Genomic DNA, 19,417 nt, shown 5'->3' with positions numbered 1-19,417 from the left:
GTAGGGACCATGGTACCGCGCCAGAAGTTTAGAGGAGAGGCCAGGGACGTGGGGGGGTACCCAAAGCCAAACAAGGGAGCCAGGAGAAAACGTAGGCGCTGGGTGATGAACGTCGTCATGTCGCGTCTTTTGTCGACCTTGTGCTTCACCTGTCAGGGAACGAGCCAACTGACGGCAGTCTTCGGCGTATCTGGCGACTTCAGAAACTGGAGTGCACTCAGAGGCATCAGGTCGGTACGGGAGTATGGTGTCCAGTGGGTGGGAAGGTTCGCGGCCGTACAAGAGAAAGAACGGGGAAAAGCCGGTAGTCGCTTGCGTCGCGGTGTTGTAAGCGAACGTAACAAAAGGTAGTACAGTGTCCCAGTTGGTGTGGTCTGAGGATGTATACATCCTCAACATGTCGCCGAGTGTGCGGTTGAACCGTTCGGTGAGACCATTTGTCTGTGGATGGTAGGCGGTGGATTTCCGGTGAACGATGTTGCATTCAGCGAGGAGGGCTTGGATGACCTCCGACAGGAACACGCGACCCCTATCACTGAGTAGTTCCCGCGGAGCACCGTGGCGTAGAATGAAGCTGCGAAGAATGAAGAGTGCAACTTCGCGGGCGGTCGCTGCCGGGAGAGCTGCAGTCTCAGCGTAGCGCGTCAGATGATCGACGCCGACAATAATCCACCGGTTTCCAGAGCCACTATACGGGAGGGGGCCGTAGAGGTCGATACCCACGCGGTCAAATGGGCGAGCCGGGCACGGGAGCGGCTGCAACGTGCCAGTAAGGTGTCGCGGAGGTGTCTTGCTTTGTTGGCATGTAGGGCAAGACTGAACGTATTTCTGCACAAAGCGATACATTCCTCGCCAGTAATATCGCTGACGCAGCCTTTCGTAGGTTTTCAGGGCGCCGTTGTGAGCACTTTGGGGCCAACTTGCGAGAGCTCCGCTCTCGCAAGTTGGCCGAGCGACCACCGGACAACATGACTGACGCAGTCACTACCCAGCACCTCCACCAAATGTGATGAGGTTTATTGGTGTAATGAAGTCGCGACGAAAAGGGACCGTACACTGACACAGTGCAAGGCTGGCAAAAAGCGGCACAGGCTCTCGCGCAATCAGAACGCGGGTCGTTTCTCGTCCTCCTTCACAGGCGCATACTCGGTCGTGCATCTGCTCCACTACAATATATATATATATATATATATATATATATATATATATATATATATATATATATATATATATATATATATATATATATATATATATATGCTTGGGCGACGCGTTGTCTTCATTAGCCGCGTCGCATGAGAAATAACTCAGTAGCGTTGAAGGAAACGAATCACGTTTAGTAGGGCGCAATCATTTTACACATGTTTAACACCTGCAGCAACCAACTGCGATTGTTCTTAGTCTGTTTGTGATAAAACTCACTTGTGCGACAGGATGCGCGTGGTCTCCTCGAAGAGGTGTGCCATCTCGTCCATTGCTATCGCTTTGTCCTTAGCCACCCTGGTTTGCATATGGCGTGCCGACGCCGGGCACAGCGGCACGGGCGACACCCGAAGACCTGCAACGAAGAACCACGGAGATGACAGAGTTAGCTCACTGTAATGCGGAGTGTCCCAGATAACCTTAGCCAAGGGGCTGTTCGTCTTATTTTTAGCTATTTTAAACATAATTGGCTAAGTCCCTGATGCACAAACGTGGCATTGCTGGTTGTAGTACAAAGCTTAAAAATATCGGTACTGGGAGCGGTGGGTTCTACGACGCCACCAGATGGCCCTCAGTCTGTGCTGAAGGCGACCTCTTGGGCTATTGCCGTGACCCCGGCTTGTGCGTCCGCAAAAGTGCACATGACCCAACACTGTGTTGGCCTAATAACCACACATTGTGCGAGTTTTGGCTTCTCCTTTCTTTAAAGATGGGTATAAACTTAGTTGGGATGATTGCCCGCATATAGCATAATCGGACCAGAGAGAATACGGAAAGTGGACGAATTTTGTGGTACGAGTATGTGGGAGCCAACAACTATGAGAGACAGAAGAAAAAAAAAAACAGATTGACAGGACGGGTGTCAACTACCGGCTCACGATACGAACACGACAGTTTAACGTCAGAGGCACGAACTCGGAGTTGGTATACTTCTCCGATTATATCCGAACGACTAGATTAAACGAAAGCTCGGAGACAAACATGAAGATGTCCTTAAGCTGTGTCCGTGTTCCTTCTTCTTGTGCTTTCGTTCTTTTTTGAGCGCACCACCGTCCGAAGATGAAGCGTATTTGCATCTTAGTGGTGGTTGCTGGGTTTTAAAATTACAACAAGCATGGTAGTTGGGTGAATATAAGGTGTATCAGCCGTAGAATGCACTTATGAGAATAAAGTGCAAAGAAAGATCTCAATGCTTTTATTTATGTTCTCGTCCGCGGTGTTTTAGCAAAATTATTTTATAGTCGGATACAACTTGAGAAGTCTGGAGAAGCCCCGCCCAGACGACCAAAAAGCGAAGGCCAATTTCCTCCGCGACTAAACAAATAGTTCCACTCATAAGCCGGACGGCGGAGTCACAGGCCGTGCGGCTCATGAATTCAGTCTTGAGTTCACGCCCACTGGTGCGGGCTCGCATTTATCCGCCTTTGAGGAGGAAACGCCGTGGACTTCTAAAGTTTGATCCGACTATATATGTACTCTTGTTTTAAGCTCCGTATTCTAGAACGTACATCTCATTGGATACTTCTCCGCCTTGCTGCGAGCGGAAGAGAGTACGTGAAGGACTCTATTAGGAGTCGCACACTCGAGACTTGTGTCACCTTTGGCGGCGTGGCTCTTCTCGACGGCCTTCTGCTTGACGATGATGCGGTGCGCCTCCCTGGCCGCGTCGTCGAGCATGTCGACGGGCACTCGGGACACCGTGGGCGAGCTCGGGTCCAGCGGGAACGAGATGCGAGGACGCCACAGGGGACGCCCTCCGGGACCCCGCTGGGCCGTTGTGGAAGGCACGAGAAGCATCACCGCGGCGAGCACGGGGAGCAGGTGGCTGCAAGGAACGAAGATGACGTTGTTACGTACTACGTCAGGCGAGGCCGCCGTGTACGGCCAAACCACGATATAACAAATTTGGATATAGGGCATTATTGGTTATAACGAATAAAACGTGCTGTTGGGCTAGTTGGTTCATACTGTGCAAAAGGTAATGACGCGGCGCAAGGCGAAGAAACGCTCTTTCCTGTAAAACGCTCTTGCCTGTACGCTCTTTTCTTTTTCCTGCGCCTCCTATTTCTTGCGTTGCGTCACTACTTTGTGTACAGCGAAGTATATGAGGAATTCCGTTGTCATTCATACAGTGTTATTAAGATACATTTGTTACGAATTTTCGGACATAACGAATATATTTCTGTGTCAGATGTGGCTTCGTTATAATGAGGTTTTACTGTGTCAGAGAAAACACCAGAGAAAGAAATAGGCACAGGAAGGAAATACAAGGACGGCTGACCACATGGTAGGCCACCCTGTCTTTTCTTCCATATAGGTGGAGAGAGAGAGGGAGGGAGGGAGGGAGGGAGGGAGGGAGGGAGGGAGGGAGGGAGGGAGGGAGGGAGGGAGGGAGGTTAACCAGTTTAGAATAGCCGATATGCTACCCTACACTGAGGAAATGAAGGGAGTACTTTGAAAGTTAAAGTTGTAAGGAGAGAGAGAGCACGTTCACAACGCCATGGTCAGGTAGTCAGTCTTGGGCAGTGTACAACATCACTATGCGTTTACAGCCACTGCTTGTGCAAGCCTGTTGTCTTAAAAAAAATCAGCAATGCCTTCGTCGCCCCCCAGCTGTGATGACATCTCAGGACGACGTTCCAGAATGGCTGCTACCGGCATCGTTTAGTGGTTGAAGCAAGTTAGAGCGATTTGGGGTTATCGCTTATGAACGTTGTAGCCAGGACAGTCGCAGAAGATGTGTAGTAAGGTGGCTTCGCTACCAGGAGTTCATAATGAATAACAGAAGATATCAGCCTGGTTTATCGTCTGGCGTGCTACTGCAGTTGCCATGCGATGACTACGATGTGTATCTATCTAGTGATCACATATATCCATAGTACGCACAGTTAACCACGTGGTTGACCCATGGACGTAGGTTGTACCGGTTGGCTATTCCTGTGCTAGTTATGAAAACTTGTCATCCGCCCTGACTGTAGCGTGAGGGCACCTCGCCTCTTGATTATTGCCGTAAATTAGGCGCTTACTGGTAAAAGCCTCTTACAAAATAGTTTGTTCGGAAAGGAAAATTTAAGCCAACCATGGTGTTGAACGTATTAACAAAGACAACCTACAGCCCAATGGCAAGAAAAGCTTTATGAGCTCGAATCCCAGACCCTCGTATGACAGAAAGTCTCTTATAACAAAGTTTCATTGCAGCATATGCGAGCCAAACTTGTGTTAAGGCGGCTGGTCGATTGCAAAATCACTAACGAATGAAAAACCTTCGTGAATCAAACCCGCGACGTCGAACTCGTGTGGCTTCCCATTGGTTAGTGGAGGCCGCCTTCGCTAACGATAGGCGTAACACAACGATTGGCCAGCGGCTGCTCGTACAAACACGTGTCGGGCATGAAATTTTTTTTAAAGTATAAATGCCTTTATTCGCACAATTTCGTGCAAATATTGCGCTATGGCATAGTTATACGAAGACGGGAATTACTTCTATAGCGCATTTCTAATAGTCCTTCGTCATTTTTGTGCGGTACAGGGCATTGACACTAAACCAACAAGAGACCGGACAAACCACTTGTCAGAATGCGTTCATGCAACAGCCGTATGAAGACATCCTCTCTCCGCAGTCCGCACTATACAATAGCTCGTGATATTTTGTCACTCCATTCCGAATACGGTCGTAAGTACGCTTCGCGGACAACCTATTCGAACAATGGCCCATTATCGCAGTATGCCGGGCCGCGTGGTCAGTCCGCCTGTGTCCACTGCATTCGTCCGGCGCTATCGGCGGCAGACAAACAGTTTACGGTGTAGCAGTAAAAAAAAAAACAATGCGTGAATCGGTGGAGGTGGGGTGGAGTGCAGGGAACGGAGAGAGGCCTACGCTCGAACGTTGTGGTGCAACTGTGCTACAAAGCCTACGACTCTCTCGCGTTCGAATGGGCGTCACCCCGTGGCACGCAGTTAAAATCGAACCGATAAGCACTGCACCGGTGCACAGTGGTCATCTGCAGCCGAAAGCTCGTTGTCTGGAACAACACTGCCTTAGCGGTCGGGCAAAGTATCGCGACGCAGTCGAGAAAAAAATTTATGTGGCGTATACGATGACCGTATCGTTTTTTCTCGAGCTTGAAGCTTTGTGTCAATACATGTACTTAACTTGCGCCACATGGGTGGCTATAATATACCATGGCCCGATGAATGTGTGTGTGCATGTATTTCTTGTTTATCGACCACATATAACGAAATCGCTCAGCACTTTTATCTCAGCAGGAGAGACTTTCCGCTTCCTCGCAAGAAGTTAGAGCGTGGGCATTGACTCTGAGATTATTGCATACGGGCTCGTATTCCAGCCCGGCTTTATTACACGAGATTTATTCCGACACTTATACCAGTAGCTCTTGCACGCGCTGCAACGACTTCGCCAGCCTAGACCACATGCTCTGGCGTTGCCCCTCATTACGAGCACGGACCATATCAACCATGGAGGACAAGTAGTGGCTATCTGCTATTGGGAACCCCGATGCCTGGGCTCAACTATGGGCTGTCCAGAGGGCCCGCGATGCGGCAGTCGGGCTTGGCCTGACTGTCCGAACGTGGGAGGAGCGGCCCGCTGCGCGCTAAGTCTCGCACATCAGGACTTACAATAAGGTTTTGCATCCACCCCTCCATCGACGCGACGGTACCTCAAGTAGTACTGCTTAAATATCCGATGGAGTCATTCCCGTTCGACAAAGGATGGCTGTTTGCAATCAGATGTGACGCACCGAACAACGTTTTCTTCAACAGGAATAAATGCCAATGGTCATCACAAGTCGTGTACACGCGTCATTCGCACCTCTTACGAAAAAACGTTGTTGGAGATCGTGGCGAGGCTTTTGAGACCAACGGTAAACTGCTCAACCCTTAGTATTGAAGAGCTCGATCGTCTTGGACTTCCAAAGCAGTCAGGCACGCAGTTTGCCCTGTGAGTTATAGCAAGCTTTATGTTGCTGCGAACGGCGATTATTTCTTATACTTCGCTGCCTATATACTTGCGGGTTGCGTAATTGCGTAACTGTGCGTGAAACTAACGGCTTGCGAGTCGAAATGCAGAAAAATAGAGAATGTTTAGAAACTCAGGAATGTCAACCACAAGTAGGGTTCCGGTTGTCCTTATTGTCCGGGGGTGGGTGAGTGGTGGGAGATAATATATAGCGAAGGAGCTTGGAAAGGGGTACAGAGGGAACGAGTGATGTGCAAGTCGAAGTAAGCGGTAAACTAAAGCACCCACAGACGGTATTCAGAGGCTTAAGACTTGGTAGTTTATCGTCGAGCCGTTCGCTTCGGCTCCCTCAAGTATTTACGCAAGACCTTGTCGAGTTGTGAACGCCCGGGGGCTATGCGTATAAGAACATATCTGTCTACAAATTCTTTGAATCCCGCAGTCTCTTTCGGAAGCTAGGTGCTCGATCACTGTAGTACACAAGGTCAATCCGTGGCATTGACTCACTTGCGCCGGACTTCGCAAAGTGACGTCATTACGCGTCTGCCGCCTCGAGATACAAACGTCCACTCCCGGATGCGCACCGGCGCTTACATTGACGAGCTCCGCTTGCGACTTTTGTAACGCACTTTCCTTTATTTTGGAAGTCTATTTAGTCGACGCGAGGTGAATCTTCGCGTCGACTCTTTAGCAAGCGACGGCGAAGGGCCTCAGGAATTTCTTGCCTTCTTTGTCGTCCTTACCGTCCGATGGTCAATTCAGTCTTCATCATCTTTGGTAGTGGAGGCCTATGGTCAAAGCGCCTCCGACGGGGGCTTTTCAGATGGAAACAACGCGCTGCGCAGGTAGCACGCGTGATCGTGCGCGTGCTGCAATTTTCCTCGCTCGAGCAAACAATTAGATTGGCGCGGCTGTCAGAGAGGAATTCTGTCAGGGGTACGGCCTTCGAGCGCGAGCGCGCTTCAGTTTCCGCCTGGCCGAACAAAAGGAGGCGTCCAGCTTCGACATGCGTGATACCGCGTCACCAGCAATTCCTTTCTCCTCTTCTCTTGTATCTTACTCCCCTACTCTATCTCCCCTGTGACGTTGAGCCATGCTCCCTGAAGGGTTGCAGAAAACGGCGCCGCTTTTTTTTTTTGTAGAGCAATAACTACTCCCCGTAGCCTACCCTATCTTCTAATCGGTTTCTGTGGTTCAATGGCTAAGGTGTCCCACTACTGAACGCGGGGTGCATATAGAGGTCTCGATTCCCAACCACATCACACACTGAATGCGAATGCGACTCGTTCGATGCTTATTGGATGCATGCGAAAGAAAATACCCCGTAACGGTCTGGTGCGGTCTTTTACATTCCAATCTTCGACGTGTTTGATAGATCTAGAGTAGCTTTGGGACGCTGGAAACGAATTCTCGCACGAATACGTTTCGAGGGTATGCCACCTGCCCCACGGAACACGTTAATTCGAAGCAAGAAAAACAGGTCGTTCCACTTTATGCGTACGTTGTGCTAGCGGCTAGTTCAAGAGTCCTTACGTCCCATAAGCTGTGTCTGAGATTGAGTACATGAGCGAATCCCGTCTGGTCGGGACGGAACGTGATAAAGAATGAACGCAAGCATCGAGCACAAGATATTTAGTAATGTGAACGTTTCGGATGATAGAGTTATGGCGTTGCTAAACCTTTATTTTCTTCGACGGGCGTTCTCGTCATCACTTATCAAATCTACGAACGGGCTTTTGAAATGGAAGCTCTCTAGCGCGTTTAGAAGAACTTACACGGACGCACAAAAGACAAAAAGCTTTCTCCAGTAACTACCGTCCGGCCGGTTCGCGCTGGAGCAATAGCTTATTGAAATCAAGGGAGCCTGGGAAGGAGCTTGTAAGTGTTCTTTTCAACGAGGCTTAGCTAGCTTAAGGGGTATATCAGTTGGAGGATGCCGGTTACATTTCATGACGGGGGCTTCCTTAACGGTAATAGTCAGGATTTTACTTCCTAAAACCACGATATGATTAGTATCGTGGTCTGTTGTGGACCAGCGCCGTGGTCTGTTGTTTCTTCTGTTCGTCTTCGTTCCTTTGCGCGTTTTATTCATTCAAGATGGAATCACACCAACTTGCCCAGTTAAACGTTCTAATGATTAGTAGGGACGGCTTAGTGGAGAGCTCCGGAAATTTCGACCACCTGGGCATCTTTAACGTGCACCTAAATCCAAGTACACGGGCCTCTAGCATGTCGCCTTCTTCGAAATGGGGCCGCCGCGGCTGATATTCGATCCCGCGGCCTTCGGGTCAGCACACGAGTACCATAACGACAAGACTACCACGGCGTGTGACGAAGGCTTCCTTATCGGGCACGTGAAGTGGCTTTCCTGCATGCATACCCCCCCCCCCCCCTCTCGTAGAATGGCGGCTATCACAGGCGGCAATCGAACCAGCGAACTTGTTACTATAGCGCGTGGTATGCCACGGGTGCTCATCGCACACAGCGGTGGGTGCCATAAGGTCACCAACGAAGAGCCACCTATCATTAATGCGTGTAGTCCTCATTCGCGCGTCAAGGTCGTCTTTGCTGGAAGGGCGTCCGCGAAGCTCACGTTGCGTCTGCACACAAGACTGGTCGCCTCTCCCGTAATTGAATTCGTTCTGCGTATACTCGGGCCCGAGGCAACGTGTGCTCGCCTCCGCGTCAGGTTTGCGACAAGGTCCCGCTTGCAATACACACGCTCAGGCACACACAGTGCGACATGTGGAGACACAGTCTGCGTGCTACCCGGCATGAGAATTGAGCGGGCCTAGCAGCAATACCACGGTGTGTGTAACACACTGAAAACCTGTTGCACCGCGCGTGGCTGCTTGCGTGCCGACAAAGAAAGTTGGATCCCGACAGGGCCGAACAGAATTCAAGGATGTCGTTCGGTCGATTCTTATCGTCTCCTATCATGCTCTCCTCGCGGACGGTGATAACGTGCAGGCAGGAAGGAGATTCGTCGGAATACGATGGCACTGATTATTTGGGCAAGATTTCAGGTAAACGCAGCTAACGTAGCTGATTCGATGTTCGTTTCAAGAAACAGTTGCACATGCACTGACACCTGGCTGCTATGGTGCGGAGGCGGATAGATGTCACATCGTAACAGTCCACCGAACATCAAGGTAATGTCACAGATGGTACGAACATGTAGACAGTACCAGAGTACTGAGGCAAATTGACATTGCCGTAGACTGACTCCAGCCGAGTGGTTTACTAAATGTAAGCCGAAATTTGGAGAGCTTAGAGATGGAGTAAACGATGCTGAGGCCGAATTTATAGAGCGTTCAGTTCGTGAGTGTTACTTGTCATTGGCCAGCCGTCGTCGATAATTGAATGTCCCGTATCCCGATTGGCTGCCACGTTCTCGTACGAACAGTTTTAGCGTAATAACTTCTGGGTGAGCCAGTAGTCGCGAAATAGTCCTTACGCTAAATATTTTTTAAAAGTAGATGCCAGCAATTTGTAATGATGCAAAGAAAGAGAAAAGCCATAAAAGTAAGGCAGGAAGGCGATTGGAGTGATGGGCATACTGTTAGGGAAGGTTTGTTTGCATAGCTGTCGACATGTCATACAGTACTTCGCTATGCGCGCGCGTCCATACCCTAAACAGCGCAGTAGCGGAACTTCCGGTCGCCGTCACGTGACCTGAGCAACAACGTCATGTATGACGTCGCATGGTAGAGCGGCACGTCGCTGTCAACTCTGGTTCTGGCAGTAGCGATGCCGGCAAAATAGTGAGAAGCGTGAAGCCTCACGGCGTAGGTTACTGGTCCCGCCAGTGACACGGACCGATCATTGACACTGGAAAAACAGTGGTACATGTGCAACGCCAGGAAAAACCTTTGTCTTATAATTCAATTTTGGGCGGTCGTATGACGTCATACCATTAAATTGAGCACGACGCAGCGAGCCATGGTGATAGGTGTAACCGTAGGGGACACGAAGAGAGCAGAGTGGGTCAGGGAACAGACGGATGTTAAGGACATCTCAGTCGAAATCAGGAGGAAGAAATGGGCATGGGCAGGGTACGTAGCACGAAGGCAAGATAACTGCTGGTCATTAAGAGTAACTGACTGGATTCCAAGAGAAGGCAAGAGCGCGAGGGGGAGACAGAAAGTTAGGTGGGCAGATGAGATTAAGAAGTTCGCAGGTATAACGTGACCTCAGCAAGCACAGGATTGGGTTGACTGGCGAAACTTGGGAGCGGCCTTGGCCCTGCAGTGGGCGCAGTCAGGCTGATCATGGTGATGATGACGGCGACGACGGCGACGACGACGACGACGGCGGCGACGACGACGACGACGTCAACACGTGACCCCCCGCACGTGTCGGCGAGCGCACGTTCCGCTACTGCGCTTTTTAAAAACACGCTCCGTACTTAATGAAGGGACAAGGGAGCTGCACTAGGACGAATACAAAGGACGAGATGAAGACAGGACATGCGCTGTCCTCTCGTCTTTTGTATTAGTCCTAGCGCTGCCCTTTGCCCGTTCATTATGAACCCAAGCCAACTGGCCTACCTATCTGTTGTTCTGCAACGCTTCGTACTGACAGCGATGCTTCAACGAATTCAACGGAGACCATTTGGGCTATAGTATACGCCCTAGGATTGCTGGCACATTGTCGCAGTCACGGATACACGCGGCACTCACGAAAGGGCCTCCGGCAATGATGAACGTGCAGCCTCGGATGACCGGCAATGACCTTTTGAACCCGCTGACGGCCGTTCGCTTCTTCCCGGTACCGCGAAGTTTTTATATACCCGGAACTCAATTGCGGCATAAAATTGCGTTTAACGGCCTGCAGCACGAATGCCAATCCCCGCAGGGGCCCCGTAAAGTCATATGAGTGTTGAGCCTGTACAGCACGTGCTTCCTATAAATGCACTACGTAGCGGCAATTCATTTCTGTTACTCATAGACCTCTGAGCATCACTTCTGTTTGCCTTCGCGAATGCTTCGTTGGAGAGAATACTTGAAAATGTACTGGTCGACTACCATAGAATGTTACAGCCTTCAACGAATGAAGGTCGAGACTGCTGCCTTCAACGCCCGACACCGACGTCAATGGAGGTATAGCCAACGCAAGTAGACTTATCACGATGCCACCTGAAGGAGAGAGAGAGAGGGGGAAGAAGCTAAATAAGGTAAATGCAGGGGGTTAACCGGAGTAGCAAGCGAAGCGATCAACCAGGCTAACATTTTAAGGACATTGTTAAAATATGCATCTCTACTTTCCCCTCTGCCTAAAGGTAAAGGCCGTTCGTTACGACCATCATATCGCCTGCCGATCCTCTGATAGTACGCGTTATTGTGTGAAAAGATATAAAAACAGTTCTCGCAAAGAACGAGAAATCTCGAGATAGTCGGTGGTTTTTAATTTGTCTCTCACTTTAGTAACAGACACGAGAAGAGAGATCACAGAGAGCTCGTATGCGTGGTTTGTCGTAGTTTTTCTCTCTATGATAATTTACGAATGTTTCCCCGTAATTGCTCTTCACGCTCGTTGCTCGGGATTTACAGCAGAGGGCGATAAAGAGAACAGCGTGAAGAGCGAAGGCTAGGCGTATTCGTGTGCGAAGGGCAGCAACTTACCGTAACGCTATAGAGCTACGCTTAAGGTTTACTGAACTTTCTTTTCTCAATTCGGAGCGAGGCCGCCTAAATATGGGACACATACGATCCGTGTATTGAGGCCACGATTTCCCCGCGGCCCACGCCAGAAAAGTTACGGACCGCGTTCTTTTACAAAAGCCTGTCAACACGATGAACGGTGCCTCGCCCACCGTGAAGCTATGCGTGACCGCCGTGCTTCTCCGAGAAAACACGATGCCGAAACAAAAACAACACAAACGGGAAAATACGTTGACTAAAAGTCAGCGCCGCGTGGTCGTAACTAAAACAGAGTGGATTAAAGACACGGCTCCAACGCGAATACGTCAAGGTTAACATATCAATGGGTTGCCAAGCTTCACCTCCAAATCTTCTGTCCCTTTGTAAACCGTACGTTCGCTTTCTCAGTAATGTCAGTCTCGTTATCAATTAATCGGTATCGATGTATTTTACAATTTTCACCTTAGCTTGTCTTGTTTTCTTATTTAGGTTTCTGTCTCTTATACATTCTTTACCGGCCCGCTTCTGGATCTGTACCCCGCGTACATATATAGATTAGCGCCATAGCTCGAGGAGTAATTGAGCGAGATCAAGATGTACCCACCATCATCATCATCAACCTGGTTACGCCCACTGCAGAGCAAGGTCATCTCCAATGTGTCTCCAAATAATCCGGTTGAGTGCTTGCTGCGCCCTCATTATGCCGACAAACTTCTTAAATGTCATCTCTCTGCCCCTCGCGCGCTTGCCATCCCTTGGAGTCTTAATTAACGCACTCTTAATGACCAGCGGTTATCATGCCTTCGCGATTCATGTCCTGCCCATGCCCAAGAAGAAGAGGCGCTACGCGTGTAACTTGAAGATGCCAACGCTCGTATGTGGAGCCGGCAGGTGAGGAGGGGAGTGACAAACGATGTGAGAAGCAGTCCGTCGCGAAAGAACTGTGTCACTCACCTTGCAATGGACGGCATGTTGGTTGAGTTTGCGAAGACGGGCGAAGCCGAAGTGTAGGCGGCGACGTCCTCAAGATGATACTGCACGGGGCCTGTCAATGCCAGGTTGGTCTGACGGCGGTCTGCTGCTACCGCTTCGACGTTCAAGACGACGACGCCGCAACCCTCGGCGATTCAAGGGCGCACTTGGAGAAACCGACGGTCAAGGCCTGCCCGGTGCACGGACTTCTCGTCGCGCCGCCAACGTGTAGCTCGTCGTGGTCCTCAGTGCCGTCCGCGCAACTCCGCACTGCTGCGTCGGCCGCCGTACCCTCGGCGTACCTGCGTTATAAGTGCGAAACCGCGCGCACGTGTCTAAGGATCATTCCGCATAGTGACGGCTAGTGACGCGGTCGTCGGTATTGACGCCTTCCCCGCGGTTGACCGCGGACCCGTGCCAGACGCCCTCTGGCAGGCGGCGCGCGACTTCGACGTCAGCGGTTTGGGAAACACCGCGGCAAACCCACTCCTTGAATGCGCTTCGCTATAACACGTACAACCGCTCATTAGGCACGCGCGCACGAGATGGCAGCCTGTCCGTCGTAGGGGTCGAAGACGTCTGACCCCTTCGCGTGCCCCCGTTGCGTAGGCGGACCAGACGCGCACATCCGCGTGCGTACTTCAGGAGCGCGACCCCTCCGCGCTAATTGGTGTCTGCCAGGTGTGTACGAAATGCAGAGGACGTAACTCTCTCTCTCGTACTATTCCGACGTCCCTCTCGCCCTGAGTGAAGCGAACGATCCTTACCCCACTGGTTCTCTCCTCTCTTTGCGTTACTTATTGCGTCACAAGAGATGGACTTCGGCTGATAGTTTTTAACGTTTCCCGGTTCTGCGTGCCTTTTCCCTCTCGTTCCTGGCTGTTTGCTTTCCTTCGGCGGTCGTTACGGAAGTTCAAGGTCGGAGGTGGCGGAATGCGGAATGCGCTTTTCATTTAGGTCTGTAGGTCACGGAGTAGAGTGGGTTAAACGTCAAAGGTAAAGCTTTTTTGTTGTTTTTGTATCTCATTTGTTTGAGCCGACACATTACTATGCAGCTGCTGGTTGGGTAACACGGCGCAACTGCCCGCTTTGGACTGTGCACGTTACGGCTGCGCAACTCGGTGCATGACCAGACGGGATGTTACGTCGACTTCTCTATTATCTCATCGATCGTCTAGTCCTGGTAGTGTTTTCGATCGGGCTTTTCCTCTATCCTCGCGTGTGCGCTTGAAATCACCGCGCCTGACGAAATCCCTGCGCCCAACATTGTGCCGTATTCGCTTTGTCACGTTGACGTAACACGAATTACGTAACAATATCAGTGTCCGGACATCATCTCGATTTAATTTTCCTGCTTCCCACTTGTGATAATATCAGTGTCCCATTACAGTGTCGCCTTATTCTTTAGCTCGTCGGTACGAGCACTTTCTACATTACGTACGTGAGCTTATACCCAAGCATCTTTCCCATCATTTTTTTTAGTTGCATTTCGTATTAGAACATAAACGCTTATATTCCAGTCTACGCTTAGCTGAGCTGAAATGTGTCAACGACAGAACTACAGATCTGCATACCTCACAGAACATACTTCAAGCGACTGTGTGTTCTTTCGACGCTCTATAGTTTTTTCTTTGTTTTTTTTTATTTATTCTGAAAGCTCTCACACGTACCTGGGAAGATGCCAGGAATGGGCTACATGTAGCAGAACCTGTCTTATACTTTTTGTATGAAGCTTATCTGGATATGCAGCGGTGGTGTGTTGATGCAATGCCGCCGACCGGTTGCTCTTACTTGTGCTTCTCGAAACTATGACAGATGTGGACACTTTGTGTGCGCATGCGCTTTTATTCATTCGCAAGTGTGGAAGAAGGAGGATGAGGAGAAGAAAAACGGAAGGACAGGGAGGTTAGCCAGTTCTCAGACCGGCTGGCTACCCTGTGCTGGGGAAAGAGGAAGGGGGAGTGAAAGATGATAGAAAAGAGATGTTACAAAAAAGAAAGAAAAAAAAAGAACAATAATACGATAAACGACACTGCTTACATAGACTATATAGTGTGCGCCATAGGTCGGCAAAAAAAAAAGTGAGCTCACTCAGACTCACTCAGGAAATATGTTTTGCTCCGAGGGCTCACTCGGACTCAGACCCGCTAAACATTTCCTCAACCGGACTCACTCGGACTCGAACTCGCCAAAATATAACCGACGTGGACTCATCCAGGCTCAGACTCACGGCTATATCTGAGTCTGGGTGAGTTGACTCGTGAGTGCGGTAGCGTATAATCGGCTTTTCCGATCATGGTGTCAATGCTCTTTAACGCCGATATCTCACATAATCGATGTTCGACGCGACGACTTTTGATCGTTGCGTTCAAGTACGAGTTATCAGCGGTTGCAATTCAGTAAGAAGATTTTTGTTGAAAGACACGACTCACGCGAGATATTTCTATCAATAACTTCCCGAGAAAAAGTTTTCGGGGGTAGGTCAAAATCCCCCCTCTGTAACTCACGCCTCTGATCTATAAGTATTGAGCTGGCGTATGAACGCTAGTGCGTTGAAACTTGTGCGAGTAAGCGTTTGTACACACGTGAGCCGACATAAGGCTGTAATGCTTAAGTCGAATAGAACTCACTCAGACCACACTCAAGAAATATATTTTATTCTAAGGGATCATTCAGACTCGGTCTCACCAAAATTTTCCTCAACTGGACTCACTCGGACCCAGACTCACTAAACTTTTCCTCAAACGGACTCACTCGGACTCAAACTCACGAAAATATTACTCACCCGGACTCACTCAGACTCAGACTCACGACTCGATGTGAGCCTGAGTGAGTTAACTCATGTGTGAGTTTGCCGACCTATGGTGTGCGTACATTTAGTATGTTTACAGTGTGTATAATTTTGCGCCCCTTGTCAGGGTCACTGACCGATTACTACATCGGACGGGGGTGCATCTATTGTCGTTGCATCATCCCGTCATCACTCCTCATCCTTTCCTATACTTTCCGATTATTTTCCTTTCCCCTTCGGCCCTCAGTAGAGTAGTATATAGACTAGAGGCGCGGGTGTTTTGTTACTCTAGTATAATCATGTTTGCTATTTTGATAGAGTGATAAGACGACCACGTCTTAACAGGGGGTAATGAGACTACGCGTTTACCAACGGAAGCTTAAATACTACACTTTCTCAAAGAATAGCTTTCATGCTAAGGAAGGAAGAACGCAGGAACAGCGCGCATGCGCATACCTTGTGCCACGTGGGCAGACATGAGACTCCGAGATCCTCTCCGGAAACAACTCGTCAGTCACGGAGCGCTCGCCGGGTATCCGCTGTGGATGACCTTCCTGCAAGGAACACGCGAAACGAGTTTGAGTCACCGTGAAGATCTACAAACGATTTTTAAAACTTGTAAGTTACGACGAACACGTTATGATAATGAACAGAAATACAAGGAAGGTGGTGTGATTAACGCGATTATCGTAATTCTAGCACAAACACGGCGCAGCGTCAGCAACTTGAAGGCGCTTAAACGGCGAAAGTATCGCGACGACTAAGCAGGTATGAATGAAAGGATGAAGCAGGGGCCCGTTACTCTCCGTTATCCTTGGCGAAAGAATAAGCCTACCAAATGTTTTTAAGCTCCAGTGCTCTGCAGAAACGTGAATAAGTCAACGAAATAAACATCAGAGATATGTGCTTAAGCGTCAAAGCAACGCAAGCGACACTCTGAAGGCTTAGAGAACGAGTTTAAATAACAAAGTTGGGAATGACTTTTACCACGTCTTTCATCTTCTTGAAATGCGTTAATTTGAAAACTAGTGACTCAACACCGGTTGTACTGATAGGCTCACGTGTTCTCCGGTTCTCTTGAAAAGAAAAGATTATGCTTGGTCACACAGGTCCTTGGTTTCGGTGTGGTGGTCTCCAAAGCAAACAGCCCGGCGCGGGATTAACATAGTTCCAGTCTATGCGCGAAGAAAGTGCACGCGTACGTACGCGGCGTCCACTTTGTTGCGTGTAACCTTGGCCCGACGAAACGAGCAATAAAAAAAGAAAGAAAAGAAAAGACCACGCGATAGGTGTACTGACAAGCGAGCACCGCCCGCTAAATCACAGGTTTTCGGCGAACGCCCTCGGGCAGCAGCAGCACCCACTTCGGTAAACAACGGCGATACGCTAGTTTATCTCTTCGCGTCCCTTTTTTGTTTGTTTTTAATCGACCAACGCCGCCGCTGAACAGCCTGCGCTGTTAGAAAAGCCGCCTGAAAGGGACAGTCAAGAGAAAAAAACGATTGTTCACGTATTAACAAACTAGTCTTTCACGACACCAATATCACCGCACTTGCTGCGAGAAGACGCTTGGCAAGCGAGAAAAGCGCAAAACGAAAGCGAGGGTGGCGACGCCACCTTGAAGTTGCCGCATCAAATGCCGTGACGTCATAGATTCTGACGGCGTCTACTAGGTTCTACGTTGTTCCTAATCGGTAAAAATGAAGTACATTGTCCTCTGAGGGGTCCATTGACTTCGTACCACGTTTCGCAAAATTTCGTCGAGCCAACGCGGCCAAAATACGAAAAAAATGCTCTTTGAAATCCGTGACGTCACGCGCGGAGATATCGGCGCGAAATTTATAAATGAAACTTTGACCTTGATTTCATTCCTTTAATAATAAACCTTTGAGGGTGAAATTAACGACGTTGCAGTTCTCTGAGTACAACTTAGTAATCTAAACAGATTCATTGTTTCACTTTAGTGTACTTTTCAGGAAAGCAAGAATAAATTCCGCTGCTCTTCTATGTAGTTTTTTTTTTCTTTGGTGTGATTTTCACGTATAGTATCATCTGTGAAAAGGAGTAGCCGGCGATATACAAAAGCGCCGACCTCTCCTAACCAACATATAATTTAAAAAGTTTTTCGCGTATCGAGATTCTTGAGCGGTCGACTCGGTATTAGAAATAAGCGAGACGTATCGGGCAATCTGTTTCACCTACGAAACGTGGCTTCCGTTGCTGCCGCGGCCTCGAAATTTTTACGAATGCAGAAAGACCATGCTTGGGTAAACATGCAGCGCTGAATATCGTGTTAATCCAATAGAAAGACCGGCTATAGAGATATAGTGTTCAGCGTGGAGCCACAGGTGTCACGCACGATTCAGGTACATCTCGCATCGTATCTCGCATTGGATCGCTTTCTCTCACCTGCACGCAAATCGGTGTTTCGAGAGCTGAAGCAAAATTTATATGTGTATTTACGACACCGCGTAGTACTATTCCTGAGGGCAGGCTTTCGAAATTTAAAAAAAAATAAAAATAAATGAAACTAAGAAGACGCAGAATAGCAGGCGAACGCAAATTGCGTGCCAGGTCACACAACTTCTCTACCCGTTTTCAGGGGTGATGGCTGAAATCAATCATTGACCCGAAGGACGTGGGTTCGATCACCGCTGCGGCGGTCACATTTCAATGGAGGCGGAATGCTAGAGGCCCTTGTACACTCTAAGAAATAAAAATGACTCCTTTGACTCCTTTATTATGACTCCTGGCTTGCCACGTATATGACCAAGACCATTTGACTCCCTTTGGAAAGACGCGGAAACTCTCTTTGGAGATCATCTATACTCTCGTCGGAGAGTCGTGGTAGCCAGATGGAAGTTAACAACTAAATCAATCCAACAGACATTTAATCGAGGGAAAGCATGGGGGGCATTAATTGTTGTCGCTAACTGTAGTGTGGTAATACTGACGGAAATTGCAACGAATTAAAGTGGACGAGTAATCGCCCTGTTCGTCGGTGGGATGCGAACCCACAACCTTCAAATTACGCGTGATTCGAAGGTTGTGGATGCGGATCCCACCGACGGACAGGGTAATTTTTCGTCCACTTTAATTTTAATTTACGTCATTATTACTACACCACAGTTAAAGACAACAATTAATGGCCTCATACCTAAATGTATGTTGGCTTCATTAGTTATGTGTAACAAGGAGATGAGCCCCTCTAACAATTCCCATTCGTTCATTCTCTTTAATGAGAGTCATATACGTGGCAAAAAAAAAGTTTTAACCGCGAAAAAGTAGCACATACTCCTTTTATATATATATATGTACTGTTCTATGCGAGTTCACGTTAAGGAAACACCGGTTTGTCGAAATTATTCTGAGCCCTCCACTACGGGGTCCCCTCATCGCATGAGTCGCTTTGGGTCGTTACACCCAACAAACCAACCAACCGAAATCGATCACAACAGCTCTTCGAAGTGAATTAATTCATGCGAGCGACCGGTTGTATACATCAGAAACGCGCGTTATGCAGTGCCAACACGGACTTCTTATAAAATGGATACCTAGAGAAACTGAGTTCGCTGTAAGAGGGAATCAAATTTGTGTCGCTCTGATTCTGTCGTTTCGCCTCTGATTCGACCGTTTGACCGGTCGTTTTACCGAAAAGACATGCGTTATGCAATACCAACGGTCACTTCTTATAAAATGTAATGAGAATTAGCGGACAATAATGCCAAGGAAAGTATAGGAGATTCTATTTGTAGTAATTAGGATATAAATGTCAAGAAAGTAAAGTGGACGAAAAGACAACTTGCCGCCGGCAGGGACCGAACCTGCGAC

The 19,417-nt window shown here is 48.9% G+C and overlaps 1 protein-coding gene across 1 annotated transcript in view; it reads right to left on the bottom strand.

Moving 5' to 3' along the window:
* Positions 1 to 12,935, bottom strand: part of LOC119371809 (peroxidase) — a 35,399-nt gene extending 22,464 nt beyond the window's left edge. The window contains exons 1-3 of the mRNA XM_037642266.2: positions 12,778 to 12,935; positions 2,802 to 3,028; positions 1,423 to 1,558 (exon numbers count right to left, since the gene is read on the bottom strand). Coding sequence (XP_037498194.1) covers positions 1,423 to 1,558; positions 2,802 to 3,028; positions 12,778 to 12,794 — 380 coding nt within the window. The 5' untranslated portion in view covers positions 12,795 to 12,935. The remainder of the gene's footprint in view (positions 1 to 1,422; positions 1,559 to 2,801; positions 3,029 to 12,777) is intronic.
* Positions 12,936 to 19,417: the final 6,482 nt, after the last annotated feature.

This window comes from Rhipicephalus sanguineus, chromosome 10 (genome assembly GCF_013339695.2).
Source record: "Rhipicephalus sanguineus isolate Rsan-2018 chromosome 10, BIME_Rsan_1.4, whole genome shotgun sequence".
NCBI lineage: Eukaryota > Metazoa > Arthropoda > Arachnida > Ixodida > Ixodidae > Rhipicephalus > Rhipicephalus sanguineus.
This window is presented reverse-complemented; position numbering and strand designations above follow the sequence as displayed.